This window comes from Aphelocoma coerulescens, assembly GCF_041296385.1.
Source record: "Aphelocoma coerulescens isolate FSJ_1873_10779 chromosome Z unlocalized genomic scaffold, UR_Acoe_1.0 ChrZ, whole genome shotgun sequence".
NCBI lineage: Eukaryota > Metazoa > Chordata > Aves > Passeriformes > Corvidae > Aphelocoma > Aphelocoma coerulescens.
Window position 1 is genome coordinate 66,507,063 of NW_027184085.1, and position 25,449 is coordinate 66,532,511.

Below are 25,449 nucleotides of genomic sequence, written 5' to 3' on the forward strand. Positions count from 1 at the left end.
TAGCAACATGATTTTACTTCAACTGAGAGACAGAGGGCCTCTAGGAAGTTGACAGTGTCTCTCTGTGACAGGAAGAGGCTACAATGGTCCACAGGCTCAAAACATGGGGGTACCACAGATTTGGATCAATTCAGTTAAGAAAAAATAAGCAGGGAAACATGATAGAAGGTCATCTATAACAAAGCATGATACAAACTGGGACCCCTTCTGGCTTTCATCTGTAGGTAAACAGCCTAGATTCTCTTGGAAGCTGTTAGACCTGAAGAGAAATGTGGGAATAATGAAAGAAAAATACATTCGTTGGAATACCAGAAGACACCATTGTAGAGGAGAACTTGCCAAAGAAACATTTTCTTAAACATTTTCTTAAATTGTAGAGGAAAACTTGCCAAAAAACCATTTTCTTAAACCAGTAATAAGAACTAATTTGAAAATCCTTAAGTAAATTTATTGGTGCTATAAACCACTATTTTGTTTTTTTTTTTTATAGTCATATATTGATAAGGGAAATGATACATTGCCAAATTCCATGATCTAATAAGTAACAGAACACTGGCAAAACAACTTTGGAGAAGTCCTGGGGATGTGGGCTGAGTTCTGGGAGCATAGATAAGATAAAAGCAGCCTTGCAAATTGCTGGAAACAAACTGTGCTAGCTCAGAACCAGGGGTCAACCAGTAGACACCACAATTTGGGGATCAAAGATCACCAGAGACCCTGAAAGAGACCCCTGAGGACCAAATAAGGACTTCTGATAGGGATGGGACTGTGCAAAACAGGACAACAAATACACATCTAGCAAGTGAGGATACCTGATAAATATGTAAACAATATGTGTAACAAAAAGCCTTACTTGCCTGTTTTTGATTACACAAGACTAGAGGAAAATCTTCATGTCCAGCAAGTTGTATTAAAGAATGACTGCCAGTTTCCCCACACAGGTTTGAAGTTATGTAACACTTCATGAAAGAATTATAGCCCTCTCAAAGCAAATTTTTGCATAAAAACTTGAATTTTTTTTATACCTGACCTGAATACTGAACAAATCTATGCATTTCAATGATTAAAAGAACCCCCCCCAAACCAACCAACCAAATATTCAAGGACTTCTGTAATTCTTTTTGTTTCAAAATAAAGACCATAAATTACTCTACGTTTTTGATTTCTATCTGAAAACTCAAAGACTATCTTAATCTGCCAATTATTAAGAGCACTAGCTTCAGATTTAGGAAAAAAAAAACCTTCAAAAAACATCTTTCCTCACACAGCACTGGAACCCTTGATTTTAAGGAAAGTAGTTTTGCCAAGAGGGCATTTAGAATACTAATATTGTCATGCCATAGTTTTTACTGACCAAGGCAATCATCTTTTCTTTTCCCCTAATGCTTTGCACTGGATATGCAGTTTACTACACAATATGTCATCAAATCATCCTAAATGAGCAACCTAGCACTGTTAGACTTTACACAGTCCATGCATCAAGAACATTTCTGTAGGACAATTTAACATCAGCGACTGACGTTCTAAGAAATATTCTTCCTTGACTTTTGAACATAACACTTTCCTCTCTCATAAGTCCCTGTGCTGCAAAGAAGTTGATTGGACTTGTTAAGAGAAAATATATCTTAAGGGTATTCATAGGATAGAAGGAGGTTGATACATATTGGCAGTGTGAGGACCTGAATCAGTCAAGCTCTGTCAAAGTCATAACCTTTGTAAAAATCTATCACGAAAGCTTACTGACATGCTCCATCCCTCCAGCACCTTCAGCAAAATCATCTGCAACATTATTCCAAACAAAAGGCCTACATTTTTTCAGGTGGAATACAGGTGATAGTTTGATGGCTCACAGGCTATTTAAATTAGTTTTACACTTTCCAAATTCAGACTCGTTATGTGACACAAGACCTTGCATCTGTTTTCTCAGTTAATGAACCGCTAAACTTGTTAACTTGTTAGTAAGTTAACTAATCACTGTCTTTACATTATATATATGTGATTTTATATGACCCAATATGATTGATACACTGCTAAGTTTAAGGCCTTTGGGATAATGAGTCTGCTCCTGAACAGAATCTGGTTGTTGCCATGTTACTTCAACTGCAGAAATATTTCTCTACAAGGCTTCTTTGCTACTCTGGCATTTTATTCATTCCCTTCAACACAGTGACAAATCACAAAGCCCACCAATGTTGATTTCCCATTCTGTAGGTACACTATACCCCTGAAATCCATGCTGTAGTATACAGTAATAAAAAAAGAAAAAAAAGAAGCGCCAATAAAAATAATAACAGATTCTAACAACTAAAGGATTATCATATCAGACAGCATTTAGTTGAGGAACAATGAGACACAAGAGCAATAAAATTTATGGCAGAGTCACTCTGTAGCATCATCCTAAGTCAGGGTCCTGCCTTCCAGCTTCACCGGCTTTGTAACACACTGACTGCTCGATCACCTTTGGCTGTGGTCTGCCCAGACACAACCCTTTCCTGGTCTTTCCACCACTGGACCACAACTGAGGCAAAAATTAGAGTTTTCAGAACCTACCACTTTCCAAACCATCTTTTTGCTTACTGTTGAGGAATACATCTGCTGCAGGTAGCTCGGTAGCATCGGAGGAGCAGCTCGGTCTGTTTCTGTGGTACTGCGCCGTCAATAAACGAGACATCTGAGACTCTCCTGTGGGAAACCCGGTCTGACTGTATGAGTGGGGTGTGTGGGGAGACAAGCAGGGACTCATCATGTCACTGGAGCCGCTGCTGCGAAGGGGAGCTTCGGGTCAGCAGTGACAGATCTGGCGTTGGGAGGTGGCTACCAGGGAGTCTCATAAATGGTCACACTGGGAAGTTTCCTTAACATTTCTGCCTTCATTTTAGTCAGTTATATAATTTCCATTATTTTGTACATAGAATGAAGCTAAATCAGAGGACTGGTTAAAAAAAAACTACCCCGCCTTAAATTTGTATTCGAAGTAGTGACTCGCGCCCAAGTGTCACTCACCACCCACAGAAAAAAGGTGGTGCCCACGAAAGAGATAGAGCGACATCGGGGGGGAATGCTTCCGCTTCCGGCGGCCGCACTGACGGCGGCGGGGCCCGGCCGCGCTGCGGGGTCGTGCTGGGGGGGAGGTACGGGGCGATGTGGCCGACGGCGCTGCAGCGGCTCCTGGCAGGGCCGCTGCTGGTGTTGCTGGTGCTGCTGGAGGCCGCCCGCTGCGGGGAGGCTACGGCCCTGCGCCCCCGGGATGCCGCCACCACTTCCCCGAGCCCCACGGAGGCGGCCGGTGGGGCGGCCACGCGGAGCAGCAGCAGCAGGAGCAGCAGCAGCCGCCTGGCCGAGGTGTCGGTGCCGCCCGAGCAGGGCCAGCCTATGACCCAGCGCGCCCTGTCTGTGCTGGTGCTGGCCAGCGCCGCCCTCATCGTCTACTTCGTGATCCGGACCGTGCGGTGAGGGCGGGGAGCGGGCGTGCGGGCGCGGGGGGAGCAGCTCCGCGGCCGGGGCTGCAGAACGTATCGACTCCGCGCCTCCTGAGGGGCTGGCGAGTAGCGCCCAGCTGCGCTGGAAAGCTCCCGGTGCTGCCTCCCCACTGTAGGCGGGGAAGAGCTCGGTCGGCTCCGGTCACGTCGCGGAGACGTCGCGGAGAATCACACATCGTTATTGGGCCCTTCCCGACTCCCTCCTTTGCTCTCCGGGTGAACTTGTCACTGCTGGCATCTGTCAGCCCACTTAAATTTATTTTGTACGTTAAGTGATTTTTGACCAGTTTTGCAAACTTCTGTATCGCTAAACTACCAAAGTTGACTGTCTCCCCGACTTTGTCAGCAAACATCTTTCTTTTATGCTTTCTTTCACAGTAAAATTAACCTATTTTGTGCCTTTTTAAGGAAAGGGCCCTTATGAAGCTTGCTACCACTTAGCTGCCTTTATGTTTCTCATGGAAACTAATCTCCACATAACTTGATGTGTTTTTACAATTAAGTAGAGTGTTTGTCACTGTATTTTTTTGTCGTGGCAGTTCTACTTCTCTCTCTCATGCTTTAACTTGAATTCTTCAAGGCAAGGCCCAAATGTGGAATTATGCATAAAACACATCAATTATGGAGCAAGTTCTCTGTGTACTTTACATTTAGATATACTCATTGTGTCCAGTATCTGCATCATTTAGTCTAGAAAGGCAGTTGAAAGACAGTGTTTTGTGTATGTCATGTACTAAGGTATATGGTACAAGTAAATGAGGATATTTTGATTGTTCCATGCATGTCATGATCCGGTTACTAAAGTTCTTAGAAATGTCTCTGCCCGAATTAGGATGCAAACAAGACCACATACCAGTGACAATAGTATGGGTTTTATTTGATAGTAAATATGAGAGAGAGAGAGAAAGAAAGAAATGAAAAACAGGTGGGGGGGGGGACAGAAAGAGAGGGACAGGAACAGGATAAGGAAAATATCACCACTCCATGGATCCCAGTGTGTACTAGTTTGAAAACAAACCAGTGGGAGGCACCAAGTCAGAATAACAATTTAATGGGGAAAATTAAAGGAAAGGGGAAAAAAGAAAGACTAAAAGAAAACACTGGTTCAGACTGACAGAGTCAAGATACAACCTGAGTCCCTGTTAGGCAGGGTGGTGGTAGCAGTCTGGTAGAATAGTGGTTGCAGTCCTCTGAAGCAGTGATCCTGTAGAGAAAAAAAAGGTCTTCTCTTCCTCAGAAGGTCCGGTGGTGGCTCTGTAGCTCCTGTCCTCTGGAAATCCAGTGGAGAAGGGATGTCTCTGGTGTTCAGAGTCTCAGATTATATCCACGATGGGATGCTTGGCTCCTCCCTCTGGGTGGAGCATCTCACAATGGGGTAATGAGTCATGAGGCCAAGTGTTGATTAGGCTCATTAACAGAAGATAGTCGGGAGGGAGTTATCTCTGAGTCATGCAGCAGGACAATGATGGGCCATTAACAGCAAGATAGTCTGGGGGGAGGAGGCAAGGAAACACTGCCCCACCTGATTTCAACGGCTCATGAGGATGGTAATAGAATACACTTCAACCCAGAACACAGTGATGTTCCACTGATCCTCTCCAGCCGGTCTTCTTGGTGGTGAAGGTCTCCCCGAAAAACATAGAATCTGATGGGTTAATATGCGCTCAGGCTAGGTAGAAAAACCCAGGCACCTCCCTGAGGGGGGAGTTTCCCATTGTCTCTTATAATAGACTCTGTGTTTGTTGCATCATGTGCCGTCCTGTGGTGCAAGGCTTCAAGAATGACTCTAGGGGGCACTTCAGGGAGTCTTTGATGGATTATGACACCCCCTCAGCTGCCTCCCGTGAATATCCTGTGGATGTGGGCTGTGGGGTTGGGTGTTCCACAGCTGGGCCAGTTTGTGTAAGGGAGGATGGGTCTTGACTGCTTCTTACTAGAGGTTATACCAGAAACCTCCTCCCCCCACCTCATTTTGGGGTGGGGGAGTCTGTGTGAACCTGGCTTCTGGGGGCTGTGGTCTCCCCCACGCCAAACTCAGCCAGGGGGGAATCTTTGCTGTGTTTGGCTTTCTTGTAGATGCATTCTGCTCTTCAGCCTTGTTTGTTTTTTCCTAGGCCTGAGATGATGAAATAATGGGTTTTCTTTTATCTAATCTCAGTGGTTTAACTTACAGTCCAAAGCCCCAGTCAGTATCTTCAGGGAGGTGTCTTTGCTTGTAGCTTCTTTATACAGTTTTTGTTATAATGAACAAAACTTTATATCAATGTTTGAGGCGTGAACTATTTCAATCTCTGACAATACATCTTACAGATCACTCTTGAGAAGCCTTGGAGGCACTTCTCAGTGTCAGTGTGTCTTGTAACACCCAGCCTGCTGGATTTAGAGATGTGAGTAGTACTGTGGAAAGGCCAAATAAATAAATAAATAAAGGCCTGCCATTGTAGGAGCTAGAGAAGAAAATTGTCATCTATTGCCATTATTTTCTGGATGAGTGGTAATTACTTGATATTCTCGTTTTGGCAGTAGGATGCTGTTCTGCATTTGAAACTGGAGTGCTGTCTTCTAGGTGCTACTGTAAACTGGAAGCTTGAACACCTCACATTTTTCTGTAATTCTGCTGCATCTTGCTTCTGAAATTTGGAATAGATAAAGTTCAAATAAATAAATTTGAACTCCTAGCTGAAATGTTTTTGCAGTGGTTGTATAAGAAATAAAAGGATTAAGTGCAAACATCCCATTTTTTTGATAGGTTTCTTTGGCATGAAGACTGTCAGGGTTTGATGCCAGCTAAGTGCCAGTCACCCCCAAAAACTTACATATACTTACTCTGCTATAGCTGAGCAGAGGAGAGGAAATTAAAACGAAGACTTCATGAGTTGAGGTAAGAATTAGGGGAAAAACACTTAAAGGCAAAACAGGTTGAAAACTTAAACAGTATAAAGAAAATTTATTATTAACAGAATTAAAAGTAAAAAGGGCACTAAGAACTAAAATAAACCTTTGGAACACTTATTTTCTTCCCATCCCCTTCCCTCTTTCCCACCAACAGTGCAAGGGAAAAAAAACATGGGGTTTTGGTAAGTCTTTCACTTTTTAAGAATCTTTCTTCATTTAAGGAAAGGAGTTCTTTTTCTGTTGTGCCATGGGCTCTGTCTTCCCACAGGAGACAGTTCTCTATGAATTTCTCTAACGTGGTTCCAGTTTTCACAAAATAGCAGTCCTGCCCAACCTGCTGTAACATGAGTCCCTCCCATGGGCCAAGCAGTCTTTCCACAGCTGCCCAGCGTGGGTCATTTTAGTTCATTTGGTTTAGTCTTTTAAGAGTAAGTTGCTCTAGTTTGGAAGCAAGGGTTCTCTATCTCTGGAAGCAAGGGTCCTCTCTCTGAGTTTCTCACTAGATTACAGCTTTTCAGCATCCACTCACTCTAGCGTGGACACTTTTCTTCATGGGCTGCGAGTGGATCTCTGCATTCCCCCATGCACCTCATGAATTACAGGGAAATAGTTTGTTGTATTATAGTCCTCACCTTGGCTTGTAGAAAAATTTCAGCTCTGACACCCAGAGCACCTTCTCCTTCTCCTTCTTTTCACTGACCTCAGTGCCACCATGTTGGTTCTCTTCACATGTGCTCACTTTTCCCTTTTCTCTGACTCGGAAGAAAATTGTTGGCTGTAGGTATTACTGTTCTCGAGTTCTATCAATTGAATAGTTCTTATAGACCTTTGCTGTGCTGAAAAAGGTTGATCTTGTCTGTGCTCCATGTCAGGGAATTGTTCGCTGTATTTTCATCACTGGCCACATGGTCCCCGCCGGCACTGCACAGGTGGCCCTGGCTGTGTGGTCCTGGCCTCGAGAGGGCCCTGGCCTCAGGAGAGCCCCAGTGGCTGCACTGGGAGGGCCCCAGTGGCCCCAGCCTCGCATGGCCTTGGCCATGCCGGGATGGGCCTCTGGCAGCCCCGCTGGGATCACCCCCAGCGGCTTCCTCAGCACCCCTAGGGAGAAGAAAGAGAACTTCCCCCAGTTTTCCTTTCTTTAATATGTCATCACAGAGGTGTTACCAACTTCTCTAACTGGGTTAGTAACCCACCCATCGTCAGAACTTTTCGGCGATTGGCTCTGTGCTGGACATAGAAGTTTCGAGCAGCTTTTTAGCCCACTAAAAACCAGGCTGTATTAAACCAACACAAAGACATATCTTGTTATAAGACATAAAAACTCTGCAAACTTTCAACCAGCTCGCCTGCCCGGTGGAAGAAGGGATGAAGTAGGTGTAGTGTTTCTGGATTTTAGTGAGGCTTTTGATGCTGTTCGTCATGGTACCCTTCTGATCAGGCTCTCCAGCTGTGGGGTGAACAAGTTTGTGGTGCACTGGTTGAAGAGACAGCTGAATGACAGGACTCATAGGGTTGTAGTGAAGAGGGGTGCATCTGGCTGGCGCCCAGTCACCAGTGGTGCTCCTTAGGGCTCAGTTCTAGGGCCAGCTCTGCTGGATACTCGTATCTGAGGACAGGAGTTGAATGTGCCATTAGCAACTTTGCTGATGGCACCAAACTGGGAGGTGCAATAGGCTCCCTCGAGGTGCCAGAGGCCTTGCAGTGGGATCTAGACTGGAGCATTGGGCAGTCACCAGTGGCATGTCATTTAACGAGAACAAATGTTGGGCTCTGCAGCTGGAACAGGATAATACCTGTACACTAGTTTTACTTGGGAGAGAAGTGACTGGAGAGCAGACATGCAGAGAGGAATCTCAGGGTGCTGGTTGACAGTAAGCTTAGCATGAGCTAACATGTGCCCTGGCAGCCGAGAGGGCAAACTTCAGCCTTGGGTGCATCTCACACAGGACAGCCAGTCAGTCAAAAGAGGGCATTGTCCAACTGTATTCAGCATTGTCATGGCCTTCTTGTGAGGACTCTGTGCAGTAGGAAGCATACTAAGGCACTTGAATACAACCAGACTAGGGCAAACAAGTTCATGGAAGAGCTGGAAGGCCTGTCCCTTTGAGTAGTGGCTGAAGACTCTGGGTTTGTCTACTCTGGAGAAGAGGAGGCTTGAGGGGTGACCTCATTGCTCCCAGCAGGTCCCTGAGGAAGGAAAGCTGAGATCCAGCTATAGGATGGATCGTGGGAATGATTTAAAGTTGCACCAAGAGAGGTATAAACTGGACATTAAGAAGCATTTTTTTACTGGTAGGGTACAACGACTGGAACGGGCTTCCTAGAAAGGGGGTCAGTGTTTAAGAGGCATTTGGACAATACCCATGGTACCATGCTTTAAATTTTGGATTGATCAGGCAGTTGACTCTATAGTAGTTGTAGGTCCCTTCCAAGTGTGCAGTTGTCAGTCACAGAGTAAAAGATTTTAAGTTAGTTTTTGTTAACAATCAGGACACTGCCTTAAGAGTCACAGTTACGACCATACATGCATGTTGCATAAGCATCTCCAGTACTCTTGTAGCTGTAGTTTTTAAACTTCTTATATAGAGAAGGGTTTGAATCACAAGTGATTAGTTTATCCTTTTTTCAGCAGGATTTGCTTGAGCCTAGAAATCTGTGCCAGCTTTGTGCTAAGTTTTTTTTTGCATTATCTACAGTCTAGACATTTGCTATGACTGTCTTAGGTTACTCTCAAATCACAGTAGCAACTCACTTTCCATTTTAATCCATTAAGGGAAAAAGGTAAAATGTATAGTGAGATTGACAGAAATATTGACTGTACGAGTATCATGTACTGCCTCTTCTTAATTTCATATTTTCATTGTGTTTAAAATAGTTTCTTATCTGCTAGGATATCCACAATGCTTGTCCTAGTTGCAATTGCTTAGCTTCTACTTTAGTGAAAACAAAACAAAAGGCACAATGTGTAAGAAACAACCTTATTTTTCATCACACTGTCATCTTAAAAGTTTTAGAATTTTCTTCTATTTGGTGCTTTGAAGTGTACAACTTCTTTCTATGTTGAGGAGTAGAGAACAGATGAAGTAAGTGAAGAACATGGAAGGGACTTTGTCTTGAACTGAAAGGTGAAATTTTTGGGTTTGGTACTAGCCTTAGCTTTAAATGAAAAAGCTGGGTATTTTGTTCTGTGCTAAAGCACTTAAATGCATGGGGTAACAGTTGCTGCATTTTCACATAATTGAGAGTGGAGGAAATGATTGTGTTGATTATTTCTTATAACATTATAAATTGGAGAACTTTCAAGAAGGGTATGTACTTTATCTCTTTCCCATTCTAACAAGGTTACATTTGCTTCTCAGTTCCAAAAGGTGATTTATTTTATCCACTGGAGTGTAGGGAAAAGATAAACCAAGATTCAATGCTGTTGTGTGTCTTTTCAAGAAGGGTATTTAAACAAGTTGTTTAAGTACACCAGAGTTCAGGACAGAATGTGAAGCTGAAAATCTCAGTATTGTATTTGATATCTCTTACGAGATAGTTAAAATGTTGTCTAAATGTGGGACAGAGAAATCACTATGCATAGCATCCAACAGTATAATGTATTATATGTAATACGATAGCACATACTATAATATCATAATATATTAATAATTTTTTTTATTAGCTCTGAAATATTCTGTGTTTAAGTTCCTGAATGTTGTAAACATGTTTTGTAGGCACCTAGCTTGGGATTGTAAATTCTGGAGTTTCTGAATGAAAGATCTGTTACCGCCTTTGACTTTAGCACTAGGTGCCTAGACAAATTTTTGTTTTTTTTTTTTTTTTTTAATGTCCTATAGCTTTCCTATAGTTGTTGTTTGCCAGTTACTGAAAGTGACTGTCAGCATTCTGTAAGCAGATGCCTTTATACGGTGCTGAGTGGCTACTGGTCTAAGTTCCTGAATTTGAGCTTGTTCCATGGGTGTAAGAGTAGTTCTGGAAAGCCACATGGAATGGTTCATTGTGTGGGTGACTCACATGGGACCCAGGCCCATGCAGTAAAGCTGTGGAGAGTGAGAAAAACAGATGCAGACAGTCTGCTTGTCTGTGATAAGCACTGTGCCTTAATCCTGAAAAGTGAGTCACTGCCATTTCCTTCTGTGCTTTGTGAAGCACACGAGACATTGACTCTACAAGATCTGTCTTATTCTAAAGTGTAATTACAAACAATTTTTTTAACTTGATATCTATAAAAGACTTCACAAACAACAATAAAAATTTTCAGCCATGACTTGTGTTACACCTTCACTGTAGCTTTGTTGAGTTTCTGCCTGATTTGATCTGATGTTCTTTACAGATGCATGAAACACAGAGAACATGTAGCAAGGCAATTTTTTTCTCAGTAGAAGTATGTTAGAAGTATGCTTTTGCATGTATTTTTACATGGCTCTTATATTTAGATGCTAAGTGCCTGTATAGGATTTTGTACTCACTGCATTAATTCTGTACAAAACTACAGATGACACTCTTATTGGCCTTAATCATTTCATGTAAACTGTTGACACTTAGAATTGTCTGACCTCTAAATTTCATAGAGCTATTATCATAAATTTTGGAGAGCTTATGCTAAGTATCAATATAGCAGTATTTTATGCTATTGGATCAGAAAGTAGAAAAAGGTTTACATTACTTGAATATTTTAAAATGCCTTTCAGGCTCAGAAGGCGAAACAGAAAAACACGAAGATACGGAGTTCTGGATACGCACATAGAAAACATGGAGCTGACCCCATTAGAACAAGATGATGATGATGATGATGATGATACAACAGTATTTGATGCCAACCATCCTCGAAGGTTTGTATTTAGAACCTGAATGTACTTCTAGCAATAGAAGTGAAGGAGTGTGGGTGATAAGCAGTTTCTCTGAGAAAGCTCACTACTGTGTTTCATATGCATAGTTGGAGAAGGGATGTCAAGATCACTTGAAATTTAAATGGGCAAGAATTTAGTGGGCAAGAAGATAAACACCATTTGTCTTCAACATGTGAGTTCCAGAGAAATGGAGAGGAAGGTAGGATATTTTTGTTACAAATACAGTGTCATTATTGAAGCTAATGTTAAAGTCAACAACTAGCTTTTACCTTTCTCTCTTTTTTTTTTTTCCCTCCCTATTTTGGAGCCTCCTCAGTTTTTCCTGTGCATTCTCACCTGTGAGTTCTGCTTCAATCAGCTTTGCTTCATTCTTTCTTATTGCTAAAATAGTCAGCAGTTAGTTGATGATGATTCTGCACCAGATTTTACATCTGGTATTACTGGACTGAAAGATTCATATTGTTAAGCTACTCTCTGCATCTTTGTAGATGCAGAAAAATTTTGTTGTATCTCCTTATTGTGTGTAACTTTTGTTGTATTTCCTTAGTGGCCTTAAACATTACGATCAATTCAAACTTAAATTCATGCAATTCACACTAAAATTTTTTCCTTGTTGAGTAATGCCATCACATTGCACATGTAAAGATACAGTAAAAAAATTGATGGGATTATCATAGTCATAGTTCATAGTGAGGGCTGCTTGACTCTCAGAAGTATGAGAAGAGATCAGATGAATTCTTCCAGTCACAGCAAGTAATTGATTCACACTGTTTAATGTGAAACCAGATTCAAATCTCGAGCAAAACAGTTTGATGAATGCAATACATGATGTCTCAAATGAATTAAAAGTATTGGAGTAGTAAGTCAGATGTTCTATTGTTTGTCAGGAGGAACTTCAGATGCAGTTGTGGAAGTTGAAGTGAAAAGTTCAGTCTGTTTTAACTGTCTCCTTAATGGGAATCTTTCTGATTTAATTTTTTTTTCTTAAGTCAAAGCCCTCTTGACTTTTTTCTCACCCATACGCTAGATTAAAGTGGCTGGAATATCTCCACTTAGCATTCCTCTGTATTTTAGAATTATGTGACATTTACCATTACCCTATGTTACTAGTCTTGTTCCAGTATATATATACGTATGTAAAATGTAATAGGTAATTTTCACATTATATCCAGGAATTCTCTCACTGTCTTCCTTAAATCTTTTAGCTTCTGTTGTAATTCAGCATACTTGTTAGACATTGAGGTAATTGATGACCAGTTAATATGATATTCTTTATAAATGCTCATTTACAGGAGTATTGAGTATGTTTTTTGGTGGGAAGTAAAATCATAATATAGCCAGTCATCATTGACAAACAGTATTATACAATTATAACTTTCAGAGAGCATATTTCTGATTTTTCTTCCTTCCTGTTTTCTAAACACTTCCGTTTGAGGGAGGAAAAAAATTCTTTGAAGTATTTAATTGTAGAAATATCAAAACTTGTTTCAATATCTCTCTGAAAGTATGTGCCTAAATTATTGAAGTCCTTATTTTGACACTGGGAGCTCAAGAAAAGACTTCAGTTATATTTAGTGAAGATTGTGAATTTTCTTTGGTTTTGTAAATTGATATCTTCCTGTGTTCTCTTATGGGGAGAAGCTCTTAAAATTTTAAGAGCTACTTTTTATTTTGAAAATAGTGTTTGTGTGTAGGATGAAAGCAGTGCTGAACAATGTGAAATCACTCCACAAATCTCTGTAGAACAGCTTGATAAAATGCTGTTCAAACTTTGCAAGGATATGTCATTGCTGGGAAGCTGGTGTGAAAACTGGAGTACTTGAATTACTTTATTTTTTTAAAATCTTGGTTGGGAATGTACTTTTTAAAGTTAATTTATTTCTCCTTGTTTCAACTTGTTTGCATGTTCACTGAAGCTTAGTAATCAGTCTTCATGTCATTGCTTAAGCACAATGACCAAAGGGAGTACAAAATGTCTAAGTAAGCAAAGACAACGTTATGCTGAGAACAACTTGATGAAAATGATACTCAAATATTCTTGGGATATGTCATTACGCTTTGTTCTGACATCTGCAGTAATTCAGAGGTGTGGTTGGTTGGGGTTTGTTTTAGGTAGCTTAAATATATAGTCAGGTTTGTGGTGCCTTTTCCTCATCTTAAAATCAAGAATCGAACATGGTTAGAAGGGGAAAAGGGATTTTACCTTTGTATTTATTTTAAGAATCCTTAGGTGCACTACGTCCAGGTGGAGCATGCTGAAATGCACACCGCAATGCACACACACGATAGATCAGGTATAACAGGTCTTACTAATTAGCATATCTATCAAAGATTCCCCAATGAGAGGCTTGTGATCCCCCCTCCCTGAGGAACCTTCCCTCTGCATAGTCCTATTTTAGTTTACAAAATGTGTTCAGGAGAGGACCTTGGTGTCGGGGGCTTTCTGATCCCTAATAGGGGATCTTCTAAGATGTTTAGTCTCCTAGCTTAACAAAGTAAGTCTAAGAACGTAGGCTAAAAAACACTAAGAATACAAAAAGCTACGCAAAGGTATATAAAAGGGGTATAAAAGAAAAGGCAAAAAATCATCATGGCATCACTTGGAGCCTGGGAACAAGGAAGAGAGGCCTTCAGTAGTTTTTTGAGTTTAGTGCTTTGTTAAGTAAAGAACAGTTGCAGTTTTACTTAGAATCAACAATTGGGCTTATTTAGTTTGTAAGTTTCTTTCCTTCATAACAAAACAGAAGGCATTAAAAAACTGAATGCAATTACAGGAAATGCTTATCTATACTGTCGCAATGAGCGCCACTGACCACTGCCCAGGCTAGCCCCTGCGGTGTGCGACAGGAGTGGGGAGCAGCCGGAGGCTCTTGGCTTTAAAGCTGCTCCTCAGGAGTTCAGCTCTGCCCCGGGGAGCTGAAGCTCCAGGCACAGTGGCTGTCAGCAGTCCGGATGAGGGAGAAGATAAAAAGTAGCAAGGAGGCTTGCCACACAGGATAATCCAAGTTTATTGGAGGCAACTCACAGGGGACAAGCCTCAAGCAGCTTCAGGGAACGGCTTATAAAGGGAGGTGTTACAATGGGGATGGCTTAACATGGCTTAACTGGGGACCAATAGAAATATCTAAGGGAGGGATATGGATGAGGATAGACATTTCCTTGGGCCAATAGCCTCAAGGGGAGGAGGGAAAGGGATCACATGCCCCAATGGGGCGTCAAGGTTTAGCAGATTTCCAAAGGGGGAGGTATCTAGAGGGGTAGGGTCTTGGGGGATCGACGAGGACCATATAAGGGTAAACTGGGAGGGTTCAGGTGATGGACACTGAACCTTTGGGAACGACAGGAATTGGGTGATTGATTGGGAAAGAGCTAGAACAAGGGAAGGAGAACAACCATGCAGGGAGCACTGGGGGAACGGCTTGGGTCTGGGGCAAACCAACTAGGAATAGGAGTGGGGAAAGTAGGGATGAACCATTGGGGTACAGAAAACTTGTATAAAAATACAATAAAGGTATCGCATTACCACACTATATGTTCATTTAGATTTGTTATTGACATCAAAGTAGTCAAGTTTTGGTATATATATATATGTATATATAAGTATTGTTTTATAGATAAAAATATGTCTTTTTTCTTTTTTTTCTTTGTGACATGTTAAAAGACTGTAGTGGCAACCAGTCTGCTTTAATTTTTCTTGCTTGAACAATAAAGCTTTTTTTTAAGGTGATACTCTACAAAATAGTATGCATGTATTAGAAATCCCTATAGGCATGCTCTGGGTTAGCTGGTAACTGTATTAGACCCTTTCCAGGACTAGGCAGAGAAACTGGCTTGTTTTCTAAAAATCACCATAGTAGTGTTAGTATACTAGTGTCCAGATACATACTACTTTCAAGGTTTGCTATTTTCTTTCAGAGCTGTATGGAAAAAGGTCCCCACTGCCCTCAGCTGTAACATAGACACAATTTAAGTGTACTCCCACTGTCATCATCATCCATGTCACTAGTCTTTGTGCTGCTGCTGTTCGGGGCAGTTTACCAGAACAGTAGTTTTAGCCATTTTGCTCAATAGCATACTATTAAATGCCCAAGTGTGGAATTCTAGCTTTTGGTCTCTTGCAATACAACTTTACATACATGCCAATTGAGGTACAGTATACTAATACCACAGCTTTGTTTTTCAAAGTCGTATCACACTAATACGTTACAATCCTCATCGAATGACTTCACACAGAAACTACTTGCTCAGTGCTGCAAGGCACAAGGAGAAGAATTTACTTTTTTTTTTTATAGTATTCCATAACTGCAGTGCTACAAAGACTTACCAAAGTTTCACTAGGAACTCAGGAGCCTTGAAGATTTATGGTACTTTGCTTCACAGTAATATGGTAACTATGAGGTTTTCCAGTCAAATTTAATAATAAAATGTCATGTCTCTCTGGGTTCTTTCATAATGTGTGATCTTTAAAAATGTAGGCTAAATTTGCCTTGAAACAGGGCATTTCAGATTAATGCATCTGTTTCTTCTATTGTAGAGAAGTACGTGCCTTTCAATGAAAGAACTTAATCTTAGAACCAGAGAAGGAGACTGCTTCATGGGAGAAATAAGAAGCAAGAGGGTATGCAAGTGGGGTGAAACTAATTTAGTTTGTGTATTTTATGGCATACTTAATATCTTGCAATAAGTAATGTATCAATTTGTTGTATCTTTTTGTATATAGAGATTCTCAATGTATAGCCTATGGGGAGAGAGTACTAACTGCACTAAGATAAAAATCTATTTGGAAGGGAGATTACTTGTTAAACAGGGTATTTTTTGCTTGTTACAAATCTTGTATGCCGTTAACTGTGATATACACTTTTTTCTACAGTAATCTGGAATGTTTTATTTTTTCTTCTGCTATTAAATTGTAAGTAAATATAGCTACTGTGGACTTTTCAGAATTGTTATAACTTGATTTTAATTGAGGAGATGATTTATTGTTTACCAATAAAAAGCCAAACTACTGCCTTCTGTGTTGAGACTTTTTAAAAACTGAATTAACGTATTTTGTGTAAATTTCAGTGAAAAAATATGTTTACAGTATTGCTAGCATTTAGTGCCATACTCCAACACTATAGATTTTAACTTGGGATATTAATATAATTATGTAAAGCATGGTATTGCAACATATTCTTGGTGTTGAGACTGCTGATTGCAACTGTTGAGTTAATTTTTTGTGAGGCCTATCTTCAACTTGTGTGAACAGATGTGGTTCAGTGACTTTAGGGTGTTGCTGGTCTAGTCCATGTGATGTCAATATTCCGCTCTGCAGTGAAGCAGAGATAAGCCTTTGGGAAAATCTCTAAAATGAAACACTGACATGAGAAGCAGCTGTTACTGAAATGTGTGGTAATACTCACATGAATGTAGCTGACATCCAGCGGTTATGTTTATATTTTGGCTAGTGCCATAAAAATTATTAAAACAGTCTTTAAGATCTGGAACATATACTTCTTTTAATGTGTTGCAGTTTCCACCATAATCTTGATAATGTAGACAAAATGTTCAAATTCTAGTTTAGAATTACTGTGTGGGTTTTTTTGCTTATTCCATATATCCATAGATACCTAGTATCAAGGCATAAACTTGCTGTAGCAGTATGGGTGGGGATGACTATGTATCCTGAAAGTGCCTAAATTATGGGCTAAGTAAGAGAGAAAGAGGAGTAATTTTTCCCGATTCTTCACCCTCTTGTTGTTTGAACAAAATTGGAGTACTTTTCTTTGAGGTCATTTCTACAGTTATAGGGCAGGGAGGGAGTCTGCTGTAGATTTTATTTACCAGCTGATTTGTTATATTGAAACCTTCTTACTTGCTCTAGTAACAGCTCAAATGAGGTCAAATCAGCTTCCCAAGGTAATTTTCACCTACAGTTCCCCATGTACCACATACTCCTGGGAAATACATTGTATTTACAATAAATGCAAGTCTTTGTTTTGCTTTCTATTGTACCTAACTTTTTCAGCCTATGTTTAAAGATAAAACTGAAATGAAAACAGAGCACTAATTCTTGCAGATGCTTAGTTGAGGAATCTGGAGACATGGTAAAGAACAGCTGGGTTGTAGACTGCAGGTGAGAGAACAGTAGATGATAGAAGGCAAAGTATGTTGTTTCCTTATATAAAGGGGACCATCAGTGTTAAAACATAATTGAAATATTTCGTAAGTACAGACTGTCTTCCTGACATCCTAGAATTCAAATCTGTAGAATGTTTCTAGGCTTTGAGCCTTGCTGAGGAGGTGTTAGGCTTGTTATGCATAGATATTTGAACTGTTTAAGCAAGTTAGAATCACTGGAATTGCAAACAATCTTTGAACTCTTGTATGTCCTGCAGGTAAACCTTGATGTTTTCCTGCAGAAAAAACCAAAATGGAACAAGTTATTTATGTATCCAAGCAAATTTTCTGGTGGAAAAAAAAAAAACCCACAACACAAATCTTCCAAAAAATTTTATATAGACTTCTTTCATCCATGCCTCAAAAATCATGAGGATATGTTTATAGGACAAACATCTGTAATGCAGTTGTACAACTGGTAATAAGCTGGGACAGTTTTGGTTTCTGGTATGTCAGATATCATGTGGTTGATGGTGCAAACTTCCTTGGCCTTATTCAGCTTGTATCTAATTTCAGTAGCTGAATTGGCTCTCATTGCATTTGCAGACACAAAACTAGTCAAAAAATAATCATGATTTTGTGTATCTTGGTCTTAACAGTTAGAAATTGCAGCTGTGAATTACGTACAGCCCCTGTTGATAGGTGCAACACCATCAGTACCATTTCCCACTACATCTGAAAAGCTGTTCTTAGAGCTGTTCTAACATACTTTCAAAAATTTGGAAAAGAATATGCCACCACAGAGGCCGGTAACTGACCTGTGCATAACAAAACTGAAGTTTATATCAAGCTTATTTATCACTTTAAAATTTCATACAAAAACAAGATTAAAAAGATGAAGACAAGTAATTATGAAATGTATAACTGAGTAGCTGTGTATGGAAAATTTTGTCCCCATTTGAACTAAGATATTAATAGGCCAGTAAAGAATGTGAGCTGATCTGCTGAATTAAAGCTCCTTGAAGATAGGAGATAGCCCAAGTTTAAGTAAACTGGGAGAAAGGCTAGATTTTTTCTGTAACTTGAATTTCTGAAGACAGAAAATGGAATGTGGAGAAAAATCTTGGAAGATTGAAAAGAAAATTATGTTTGAAGATACTTCTACATTTTTACAGTATTAAAGCTATCGCGGCATGTCTGTTACTGTTTGTTAGGGCTTTGTGACTTTTTTCCTTCACTAGTGGAATTTGAGGCACAGCTTGTACAAGAATATGTAGTTCCTGATAAAGTCTGAATGTATTAGTTCAGTGCATTGATAGGATGATGGAGCATGCACCCTGTGATACCATGGTGACTGAAGAGGCAAGAAAGCATTTTTATTTTTTGTGTTGATCAGTAAGAGCCAGGAGCAATCTTCTAATACATAAGCCAACTGAAAGAATTTGGTCTCAAAAGATCCAGTGTGAGTAGACTGCTTCATAGTTTTGGAATAGGCTTCTGTTTGCTTCATGGTACTACTGATGATGATGTTCCAAATTGTTAACTGTTAAACCCCTGCAGAATTGATCCAGCTCTGTGGAGTGGTGTCCTCTGGCAAGATTTTTGTGTGATTTTTTTCTGTCCACAATAACTCATCATTTTCAAGTGGCTTGCACTCTATTTAGCTTATATCTTGAAACATTCTTGTTTTAATACATGATAAAACAAGATATCTTCAAGGTAATATCAGGATGGATGGATAAGTTTAAGATTTTAATAAGAGATACAAAGAAGGTTCTTAAATAATGAAATCTTTTGCATGTAATTTTTTGCTTTCTTAATTTGGGAAAGTATGAGCTTATGTTTTTGACATAAGGGTTTTTGATGGCAGTAGGCTTATGGCAGTATGCTTTGCACAAAATGCAATATATAATGTTTTCCTAAATGATGTGGACATATGAATCAAATGTACATTAAGTAAATGTGCTGTTGCTACTAATCTAGAAGGAGCTGTGGACTCTCTTAAGGGTAGAGAGACCTTACAGAGAGACCTGAATAGACTACGGAGCAGGATAATCACCAGGCATATGAAATTTAATAAAGATCAAATGCTGGATTCTCCAGCTGGCATGAGATAATAATACATATAGACTGGGGGGCAAGAGGCTGAAGAGCAGCCCTGCAGAAAGACATCTGGGGATTTGAGTCAATGGCAAGTTGAATATGAGTCAGCAGTGCCCTGGCAGCCAAGTGGGCCAACTGTGTCCTGGCATGCATCCAGGTAAGGGAAGGGCTTGTCCCACTCTGCTCTGTTTTCAGCACCACAGTATGAGAAACGTAGGGGACTACAGCTTTGTTCAGCTTGGAAAAGAGAAGGGAGTGGCCAAGAGGAGCAGCAGAATGGGAGATGCTGATGTCTCTGCTGAGCAGATGGGAAGGGAATGAAGTTGCATCCCATGGAGTTCAGCTTGGGCATACAGCATAGTCTGAGTTCAAAAGTTATGCCAGAGTTCCATTTGATACCTGTTTATATCAAACTAGCTAATGGGCACTTTGTTTATCAATTTTCTTCCCTAAGCCTCACTGTTTAATAAAAACAAAGATTCATTCATATTAGCTTCAGAAAACTTGATCCATAAAGACAGAGGAGGAAACAGTACGCATTCTTACCCAAGCATTTCATTGTTCATGTTTTAAAGAAAAGTCAATGTCAGTTGAACAGCTGACTGGATCATGCATTGTATAAAGAAGTACTCATTTTTAATAAAAAAATCCTTTAGTCCTTCCACAGCTTTTTTTTGAACCAAATCCAGCAAAAAGCCTGTAGGTAAAATGGCATTTATGAGGAATCTTGAGGAAACTCCTTCAGGAGATTACTTTATTTGAAAGGTCTATATGCCACGTTTTGAAACTCTAGAGATTTCACAGCGAATATGTTTGAGCTGTTACTACTCTTTGTACCTGCCTTGGCCACTGTCCAAAAAGAGATGTGTAACTACATGGATTTCTGTTCAGACCAAATACAGTTATTTTTATTCTGTGCTCCAATACAGTCCAAAGGCCCCTCATTTTTCTAAAAAAACCGCACAGTTTTATAAAGATATACATTAAGCCTGCTGAATCAAAGCAGACATCAACATTTTTGTGATGTTACTGAAAGTTAGTGTTACACTTCCCAGTACGAAGATTGTTCAGGTAGGTGGTGAAATCTAATTCAAAGTTTAACTGTTCTTTCTAGCAGATCTTTAATTTTGCTTTTCCTGGGATGAAATTTAAATCTTATTTTTAGTAATTTTAAGCCTATTGCGCTTAAGCTACAGTGAATGATAAAAAGAGCTTTGTGCTATTGCAGATCTGCCATTGCTTTCAAGATCATTATATTGCCTCTCCATTTTGTCTAAACAAAATACCCTCCGTTTCTTTCCTCCTCTATTGGTTTTGCATTGGTTTTTGGTAGTGGGGGGTGCTACAGGGGTGGCTCCTGTGAGAAGCTGCTAGAAGTTTCCCCATGTCCAGCAGAGCCAGTCCCTGGTGTCTCTGACGATGAACATGCTGCTGGCCAATGCTGGGCCAGTTCGAAATGATAGTAATGCCTCTGTGATAACACATTTAAGAAGAAAGATAAACAAAAAATTGTTGCACAGTTTTAATTCCAGCCAGAGAAGACCAGGATGAGAACATGTGAGAAGAAAAACTGTACAGACACCAGGGTCAGTGGAGAAGGAGAGGGAGGAGGTGCCCCAGGTGCTGGAGCTGAGATTCCTCTGCAGGCCGTGGTGATGACCACGGTGAAGCAGCTGTGCCCCTGCAGCCCATGGAGGTCCATGGGGATGCAGAGATCCATCTGCAGCTCATGGAGGAGCCCCTGTCAAAGCATGTGGATGTCTGGGAGGAGGCTGTGATCCTGTGGGAGACTCGTGGAGAGAGGGGCCCTGCTCCCATGCTGGAACAGCCTGTCTTTCCACCCACAGAAGAGTGACCCATGCTGCAGCAGTTTGGGGAGGACAGCTGCCCATGGGATAGACTCACTTTGCAGCAATTTGCAGGGAGCTGTTGCTCATGAGACGGAGCCATGTCAGAGAAATTCATGCAGTACTGTCTCCTGTGGGAGGGACCCCATGGTGCAGCAGGGGAATGACTCCTCTTCCTGAGCAGCAGGAGAAGCCACGGGAGATGAACTGATCACAACCCCCATTCCCTGTCTCCTTGCACCACTGGGGTAGAAGGCAGAGCTGAGAAGGAGGGAGGGGTGGGGGGAAGGTGGTTTTAAGGGCTTGTTTTACTTCTCATTATCCTCCTCTAATTTTGTTAGTAAATAAATTCACTTCATATCCCTAAATTGAGCCTGTTTTGCCCATGATGGTATTTGATGAGGGGCTTCTCCTGGTCCTTATCTCAACCCATTAACCCTTCATTATATTTTCTCTCTGTTCAGCTGCAGAGGGGAGTGAGTGAGTGGCTTTCATGGGTGCCCGGTGTCAGGCCCAGGTCACTCATGACACCTCCCAAGATAAATATAATTGGCAAACTTGTTTAGTCTTCAAATCCTGCATCTAAGTTGGCTGTGAAGACATTGAAGAGCACTGCGCCCTGTAGAATGTCACTAGTGACAGATCACCAGCCTGATGTCACCCTATGCACTGTCACCCTTTGTGCCTTCCCATGAGCCAGTTGCTGTGTTTGAGATGATGTGTTTATCCAGCTGAGTGCTGAAAGAGAGAATTGAAGACTTTATTGAAATCCAAAAAGATGATTACATCGACTGTCTTGCCTTGATCAGTGAGGTGGAGAATCTCGTTATGAAAGGAAATCAGAAGGACTTTACCCTCATGAACCCATGCTAGCTGTGACTGATGACTGTGTTGTCCTTCAGGTATTTTTCAATAACTCAAAGAAAAATCTTCTCCATAATTTTGCCAGGCACTGAGGTGAGACTCACAGGCAGGTAGTTACCAAGGTCATTCCTCTTGCTATTGTTAAAAATTGGGATGTTTGCCAGCTTTCAGTCATCTGGGACCTTCTATGATTCTATGTCTCTGTGGTTACGGTGATGGAAACATATACAAAGGTTGCTGCAGCTGTCATACTTTTGGCCCTGACTTGTATAATTTCCTTTCCTTCCCTACCCATATAAAAGATAAGTTACCATATTTTCAATTCTAGTGCTGTAAATAACTTCAGTTGATTGAGAGCCTTAGATTTTGTAGCAGCTTCAGAACCATTTGATACTAGAAAGTAAATGCAGAAAATAGGGTTCTAAATTTAATATGCATAGCTACACAACGGCTTTATATCTGCAAGCAGGATGGACGTTCTAGACTTTATTCAGTCCAAGCTGGACATGACAGCATTCATTTTCCCAGAGGCAATATAAGACCAGGGCTTACCTGTCTGAGCAGCTGTGGTGCTTTGGTCCAGTTTTTTTGTTTTCCACTAACATACTATGAAATACCTGAATACGTGTGCAATATTGATTTAACTGAAGTGTTTGTAGTCTTTTGGGTATAAATAGTAGAGAGTCATTAAGATTTTAGTTGATTAACTTGGCAACTCTAGCTGTGCCCAAGAAAAACCCTTAAATTCACTTGTGTTGGTGTAAGTTTCAAGAAAAAGAAAGCCAAATATAGCATATATTAAAAACTTGTTAATTATAAAATATGTTATTTATTTTTTTATTTGAATGCAAGCTCTGTTGTCCTTGGTGCAGATACATGTCTTCAGTACCTATGAAATTGAAATATTTTTCTCATTTTTAACACTGTAGATACTGTTCTGCCTATTTGTGTTGCTAGATACTATAAATCAGAAACAAAATGATTTGTAATGTTTCAAATTTTAAATGAAAATAAAAATTCTCACGTTAGATTCAGTTTTGTTGTCTTTCTAAATCCATAAAAGGGCAAAATTATGATTAAAAAATGCAATTTTCAAGGTTTTGGGGTTTTATTTGGGTATTGCTGTGGTCACTCTCCTGTCACCTCAACTGTGCTTTAGAGTGCAAAGTACAGTGAGGTAACTGTACGCAACACCCCTTATGCAAGTGTGAGGCTTGCCTTGAATATGACATTCCACAGCAAAATCCTGTTGAAACATTTAGGATTGTCTTTTGTTTCTTTTCTTACAACAAACACAAATTCAGTTTTGGGTAGTATATGTTCCATTCTCCAGTGAGCAAAAGCAAGAGAAGCCTACTGTGAATATGTTTAATTTAGCAAAGTTAAATCTACAGCTTCTTAAAACTTTTCTCTAGTTAAATGGCAAGATGATAATAGTTTCATATTTTCAGAATTCATTTGAATATTTTGTTCAGAGGCTACTTAAAGTCGGCGACTGACAATGGACTACAAGCCTTGTATGTAGAAGAAGCATTATAAACTTGTCTATGCTTCAGAATGAAGTTGCAACTCTTAACAGTGGAAGGAAGAGGGCATATGCCTTGTCCAAGGTTAGCCCTTGACCAATGACCATTTTGGGTTGTTAAATAGGCTGGCCTAATTTGACTATTGTTGCGTGTGTCAATAATGTCCTTTGCACTCTTCAAAACTGTTGATGTTCAAGTCTAGAAATATTCACAGCAGACTTCTCAGGGACTCTGTGCCCATGCACTGAAATACAACATCCCCTTAAAAATTCTGCAACAAGGCCTCCAAGTGTGTCTCTTTTCTTCCTAGCTAGTAATCACGAATGTAGTAGCCAAGTTGTTATTTAATCTCAGTAAGAGGTCATATGGATGAAATAGGGGTATTATAAAAACTTAACTAGCATGGCAAAGTAGTGTTTTCTAGTTACTTGCACCATCTTGAAGTTTACAGAATAAACTGACTCCAGCAAGACTTTCACAGGAGTGTTGTTGATTGTGGGATAAAGATGGGCGTTTCCCTTGCCTGTTGCAGAAATACAGGAGGGTCAACATTCAGCCTGTATTGCCTGAATCTCAGGAGTTGTATTCTGTTACCAACAAAGGAGAAAACAGAAGTGCTTGCAAGGTTTTGTCTTGAAGATATTTCTGTATAATGTCAGTGATGTATCTGACACAGATGTGTGGCAGCAGGTATCCTATCATCATGGACAGAACGTCCATCTACTAACGTTACCAGTCAATGCCAAGTGCCCACTTTGTTGGGGCTACTGCCAAATAGTGAAATGTTCCTTCCGGAATATGTTACCTAACACTCTGCTACTGTCTCTGGCTAAGATGGCTGCTAGCCTAAATGTCTTTTTTTCTTTATTTTGGCTGTCTGCTGTCAGTCAACTTGGACTTCTCTTCAGCAGCATCTCCCAAGCTGAATTATAATCAGCCAGGCTTCCTCTTCCTTATCAGCCAAGCACTCAGTAAACATATTTGATTTAGAATTCTTTGTGTTTTTTTCCCCCAGGGCCAGTGTAACCCCAAAATGGGCCCCTCCAGCCATGCTGTGAAGCTGCTGTGGAGAAAGACTTGGTCAAAGCAGGCAAGCTCTGTGAACTGCTCCTACTAACATGAGAGGGCAGTACCCTTCAGTGTATAAACAACTGTCAGTGGAATGTGAATGAAGTGCTGCTAACATTTTATCACCTTTTATTGTAAATTTGTGTACACTTTTGGCATTTTAGCAACAAAGTAGTTGCATTTTACAACATACAGGTTTTCTGTCTTACGGCATTTGTTTTCTTTCTGTCTTTGACTTGTAAATGCTGCTTTTTATGTTGTTCTGCTGTCAGCTTCTCGAGGACAAGAGGCTGTGTCCAGATCACTTGAAGGAATATGAAATGAAATGGAGTGGAATATGAAGAGGCCTTTGAGGAGCCATGAAAGGAATGGAAAGTTGAACCTTCTTGCGTAGGTATCATTCGAAAGTGCCATTAATGACCATATGAACTAAGTGATTGCATTTTGCTGGACTATAAACAATTCCATGTCTTGCCTTCTTCCTCCTTCCCTCCTTCCTCTTTGCCTTCCTTTCTCTTTCAACAAGCGCACCCTTTTCTATTGTGCAGTAAGTGCTGAAAAGGAGACATATCCTTCCTATGAAATGCTTTCCCAAGCACAATCACTGTCCAGAATCAAAGTGAACTTGCTGGACACCAGGCTCTGAGTTTCCCATCCCTCATGTGCATGGGAATGCCTGTGTGCTCAGTTCATGGTCACCTGGCAGAAACTAAGG

At 40.5% G+C, this 25,449-nt stretch overlaps 1 protein-coding gene across 3 annotated transcripts; it reads left to right on the forward strand.

Annotated features, from left to right (window-relative positions):
- The first annotated feature begins 3,083 nt into the window (after nucleotides 1-3,083).
- FAM174A (family with sequence similarity 174 member A) lies at nucleotides 3,084-24,763 on the forward strand. 3 transcript variants are annotated; one of them, XR_011147829.1, is made up of 4 exons: nucleotides 3,084-3,449; nucleotides 11,069-11,209; nucleotides 11,314-11,426; nucleotides 24,682-24,763. XR_011147829.1 is itself a non-coding variant. In XM_069002285.1 (3 exons), the coding sequence occupies exons 1-3, from the start codon at nucleotides 3,142-3,144 to the stop codon at nucleotides 15,781-15,783; spliced, it is 471 nt and encodes a 156-aa protein (XP_068858386.1). In that variant the 5' UTR covers nucleotides 3,084-3,141; the 3' UTR covers nucleotides 15,784-16,224. The 3 variants fall into 3 exon arrangements, 1 of the variants encoding a protein (XP_068858386.1); XR_011147828.1 differs by lacking the exon at nucleotides 24,682-24,763 and adding an exon at nucleotides 15,762-16,224; XM_069002285.1 differs by lacking the exons at nucleotides 11,314-11,426; nucleotides 24,682-24,763 and adding an exon at nucleotides 15,762-16,224.
- Nucleotides 24,764-25,449: the final 686 nt, after the last annotated feature.